Raw genomic sequence first — 5,001 nt, 5'->3', positions numbered from 1 at the left:
ACGGAAATGTTACGGAAGCGCCTCAGCTTGGATTTTCTTCACGGAAACAATTTTTTTCACTAATTTCAAGTGATCTCGAAATACCAGAAGGGCTGAACATTTTTCTCCTTCACTCCTCCCCCTATTTATAGGAAAATAGGGGAGGAGCTTGCCACCCAGCTCGCCCAGGCAAGCTAGGTTGCTTCCTCCAGAAGCAACCGCCTTCTGGAGGAACATCCTGGAAGGCCCAAGTGGGCCTGGTTGCTATTTGAACCCCTATTTTTACTAAATACACCCCTGCCTTTTTTGGTGATTCTTTTTCCGCTAAGTTACGGAAACTTAGGAATTTCGTAACGATACTTGTTTTCTTTCCGTAATGTTGCGGAACCTTACGAATTACGTAACCATCCCTTTTTTACCTTCCGGAATGTTACGGAACTTTACGGATTGCGCACTAACACTTCCTTTTAATCTCCGGCATGTCACGAAACTTCACGGATTGTGCTACGATGCTTTTCTTTTGGCTTTCGGCATGTCTCGAAACTTCACAAATTGCTTAACGATGGGTGCCAAATACCTCGAAGTGGTCAAACGAGGGTCGCATCCCAACAACGGATGGTCCCCGGATGAAATTAGGGTATGACAATAAGCAATTATATGCATTTTGAGTGATCCTAGATTCCCGTTTGAGATTTTATACAACGATTAATACGGATAGTTTGGATTAATCGTTATATGGATTCTTGAATTGTCCGTTTGGACAAATTGAGAGGACAATCTTTTATAGTAGATTAATACTTATATGTTGTTTGTCTTTTCTTAAATTTGTTGAAATTTTGGTATACTACATTTCACTTTGTTCTTGGAGTGCATACTTGAATGCGTTGCATGAATACATGCACCCGCTTTCATCTCATGTACTTGGAGACATAGCTGAAATGCTGCCGGAATTTCAACAAATTTAGAAAAGGCAAATAACATATACGTATTAGTCTACTAATAAAAGACGTCTTCTTGAATGGGATAGGGCCACACCTCTAATGAAACAAGTGAGGTTTACATGCATGTTACATAAGATGATAATGTATGACAGCAAAGGGAAATCATGGATCGAAGTTGGATGCAAGCATCACACACCAGTGATGAGTATGAGAATGGAGTTGAACAATTCCTCCAATTTACTGAATTGAATGCACCATCTTTGCGGGGTAAATATTTTTGTCCATGTGTGAAATGTGCGAATGGGAGACACCATGTAATAGCTGAGATACGAACACATCTTATATGTCACGGGATCACTCCAACTTACACAAGGTGGATATGGCATGGGGAATTGCTAGAGAACCCATCAATCTCTCAGACTAACCCAGTTGATGTGGACATGGGAAACCGTATAGAAGGCATGATTCGCGATCTGGGACAAGACGGATTTCAACAAGCACATGCTCCTTTGTATGACAAAATAGAAAATGATTTGAAGATGCCTTTGTATCCAGGGTGCACAGCTTTCACAAGGTTGTCAGCGGTATTAGCTCTGGTAAACTTGAAGGCACGATTTGGCTGGAATGATAAAAGCTTCACTGAATTGCTGGTCCTGCTAAAAAAATTGCTTCCTGAACAAAACACGTTGCCAAAAAGTCAATACGAGGCAAAGAAGATTTTATGTCCAGTGGGAATGTCATACCAGAAAATCCACGCATGTCCAAATGAATGCATTTTGTACAGAAATGAGTTTGCAGAGATGCGCAATTGCCCTACCTGTGGTGTATCACGCTACAAGGCCAACACTGACGACTTTGTTGATGATATTTCCCCTAATAACACTCGTCCAGCAAAGGTTTGTTGGTATCTTCCAATAATACCAAGGTTTAAGCGCTTGTTTGCTAATGGAGATGATGCTAAAAACTTGACGTGGCATGCAGGGGGGAGGAAAAGTGATGGACTGCTCCGACATCCGGCTGATAGTTCGCAATGGAAACAGTTTGATTCCTTATATCCTGATTTTGGGAATGAGCCTAGAAATCTAAGGGTTGCTCTTGCTTCGAATGGAATGAATCTGTTAGGTAACTTAAGTACCAATCATAGTTCATGGCCTATTTTGCTCATGATTTACAACCTCCCTCCTTGGTTGTGCATGAAGCGAAAATACATAATGCTCAGCATGATGATAACGGGTCCAAGACAACCAAGGAATGATATTGACGTGTATCTTGCTCCATTGATCGAAGACCTGAGGATATTATGGGAACATGGGGTTGATGTTTGGGATGGTTATTTGCAGGAGACTTTTACGTTGCGTGCAATGGTTTTTTGCACCATAAATGACTATCCAGCATATGGCAACTTAAGTGAATACAGTGTCAAAGGCCATTATGCATGTCCTGTGTGTGAGAAAGGTACTGCCTTCTTCCAACTACAACATGGAAAGAAGATTGTATACACAAGGCATCGAAGATTTCTAAAACAGTATCATTCGTATCGACGTTTGAAAAAAGCTTTTAATGGATCTCAAGAACACGAAACTGCACCGCAACCATTACAGGGCAAAGAAGTTTATGATCGCGTGAAGGACATCATAAATATCTTTGGCAAGACACAAAAAAAACCTCCAACTAACAAAAACATATGGAAGAAAAGATCCATTTTCTTTGATCTTCCATACTGGTCTGATCTTCATGTTAGACACTATATAGACGTGATGCACGTAGAGAAAAATGTTTGTGACAGTTTAATTGGCACCCTTCTTAACATTAAAGGCAAAACAAAGGATGGTTTGAAGTGTCGTCAGGACTTGGTTGAAATGGGTATAAGAGAACAGTTGCACCCAATATCACAAGGTTCGCGAACATATCTACCCCCAGCATGTCACACGATGTCAACAAATGAGAAGAGGAGTTTTTGTCATTGTTTGCGTATGCTTAAAGTTCCACAAGGATACTCTTCAAATATAAAGAGCCTTGTATCGGTGAATGATTTGAAATTGGTTGGGTTGAAATCTCATGATTGTCATGTACTAATGCAACATCTATTACCTGTAGCGATTCGGGGAATCTTGCCTGTGAATGTTCGGGTTGCCATAACACGGTTGTGTTTTGTTTTTAATGCTATTTGTAGCAAAGTAATTGACCCAGCAACATTGGATGAGTTGGAGGAGGAGGCTGCCATTGTCCTTTGTCAAATGGAGATGTATTTTCCTCCATCATTTTTTGACATAATGGTGCATTTAATTGTTCATCTAGTAGGGGAGATCAGAATGTGTGGGCCTGTTTTCCTACATTGGATGTATCCAATTGAACGTTACATGAAAGTGTTAAAGGGGTACACGAAGAATCTACCCCGACCCGAAGCTTCGATTGTCGAAAGGTATGTTGCTGAAGAGTGTATTGAGTTTTGCTCCCAGTACATTGAATGTGCTCAACCCGTCGGGGTTCCTGAAAGTCGCCATGGTCGGACACTGGGGGGTAAGGGTACACGAGGATTCAACGTTATCACAATGACTCGACATGAAGTCTCACAAGCACATCTATGTGTATTAAACAATACAGCAGAGGTGATTCCATACATTGATGCTCACAAAAAAAAAAACTCATTGAAATGAACCCAAAAATGAACATGAGAAGGATTTTGCAACATCATAATAAAGCTTTCACTAAACTGGTTCAGGGAAACTATATTCGCTGACGATGGTGCCTCCGTGACTTTAAGATTGTTAGCTGTTGGGTCAAATCTAAATGTACCTACTTGGAAAGGGTATGATATAAACAATTATTCATTCTACACGAAGTCAGCAGATGACAAAAGCACAATGCAGAACAGTGGTGTGACTGTTGATGCCGACTCCAATCACTTTTGTAGTGCATCAGACAACAATCCAATTCGAGCATCGATGCCTTACTTTGGAGTTATTCATGAAATATGAGAGCTTGACTATACTGAATTTAGAGTTGTTGTGTTTAAGTGTAAGTGGGTCAATGCCAATATTGGTGTCCGTAAAGACAAGTATGGATTTACCTTAGTAGACCTAAATAAGGTGGGTCATATTGACGAACCTTTCATTATGGCACAACAAGCAAGACAAGTGTTTTACGTCCAAGATCCTTGCGATTCAAGATATTCAGTGGTTCTTCAAGGCAGACCAAGTGGTTTAAATGACACACATGATGGTTCCACACTTGATATTTGTGAAACTACACCTTTTTCCACTAAAATTCCTTCTACCAATGACTCATTACACGTTGATGAGGTGCAAGCAAATCACAATGATCATGATGAAGGACTATGGGAAACCAATGTCAGTTAACTGTACCCTAGGATACTAATGTAAAAACCTATTTCCCTTCAACTTGTGTAATTTATACATGTTCATATTTCCATCTATATTACAAATGCTATTTGTTTGTCAGTGTTAACTGTTATTTGTTTTATTTGGATAGAATCATGGCAACACCACCAGCATCCCCTCGCAGTCCAATCAGCAGTCAGAGGCGATGTCTAGGAATACTAGACGATTGACACGGCTTAGGATGTTGACTAGAAGAACCTTGGATCAGCCGCGACCTATTGTCACCGTTGATGCTGCAACTGGGTGAGGATCGGGCCCCCATAAAGAGAAATTCCACAGTTATTTAGGTGTTGTAGCTAGAGAAAAAGTTCCAATTGTACATAACAGTTGGAAGGATGTACCGGACACACTAAAGGAGCTAGTATGGAATGAGATTTTGGTAAGTGCAGTGTTGGTGACGTATAAAGTTTAAAAAATTTTAAATGATTATTGTGATGCATATAGTAGTAAATAATTTGTCTTGCAGGCCAAGTTTGATATCCCAGAAGCCCTAGATGCAAAGAAAAAGGTGATGTCAACTATGGCCACTAGATGGAGGCAGTTTAAATCATCCCTGACAAGTAAATTTGTGTTTAGTATTTCTGAGGACCAACATAAAGAAGATCCTTCTGTCAGATATGGCTTTGATGCACAGATATGGGAGGAATTTGCGACAACCCGCAAAACCCCTAGTTGGCAGG

General features: G+C 40.4%; 1 protein-coding gene across 1 annotated transcript; it reads left to right on the top strand.

The window, feature by feature from the left end:
* The first annotated feature begins 1,084 nt into the window (after positions 1-1,084).
* LOC100801574 (uncharacterized) lies at positions 1,085-3,898 on the top strand. Its single transcript, XM_006596753.1, has 3 exons — positions 1,085-1,820; positions 1,902-3,342; positions 3,643-3,898. The coding sequence occupies exons 1-3, from the start codon at positions 1,085-1,087 to the stop codon at positions 3,896-3,898; spliced, it is 2,433 nt and encodes an 810-aa protein (XP_006596816.1).
* The last annotated feature ends 1,103 nt before the right edge of the window (positions 3,899-5,001 follow it).

This window comes from Glycine max, chromosome 14 (assembly GCF_000004515.6).
Source record: "Glycine max cultivar Williams 82 chromosome 14, Glycine_max_v4.0, whole genome shotgun sequence".
Lineage (NCBI taxonomy): Eukaryota > Viridiplantae > Streptophyta > Magnoliopsida > Fabales > Fabaceae > Glycine > Glycine max.
This window is presented reverse-complemented; position numbering and strand designations above follow the sequence as displayed.

Coding starts and splice junctions, on each gene's coding strand:
- LOC100801574 (XM_006596753.1), top strand. CDS start 1,085: ATGGATCGAAGTTGGATGCAAGCATCACACACCAGTGATGAGTATGAG. Junction 1,821..1,901: donor CACTCGTCCAGCAAAGGTTT/GTTGGTATCTTC, acceptor CGTGGCATGCAG/GGGGGAGGAAAAGTGATGGA. Junction 3,343..3,642: donor GAAGCTTCGATTGTCGAAAG/GTATGTTGCTGA, acceptor AAACTGGTTCAG/GGAAACTATATTCGCTGACG.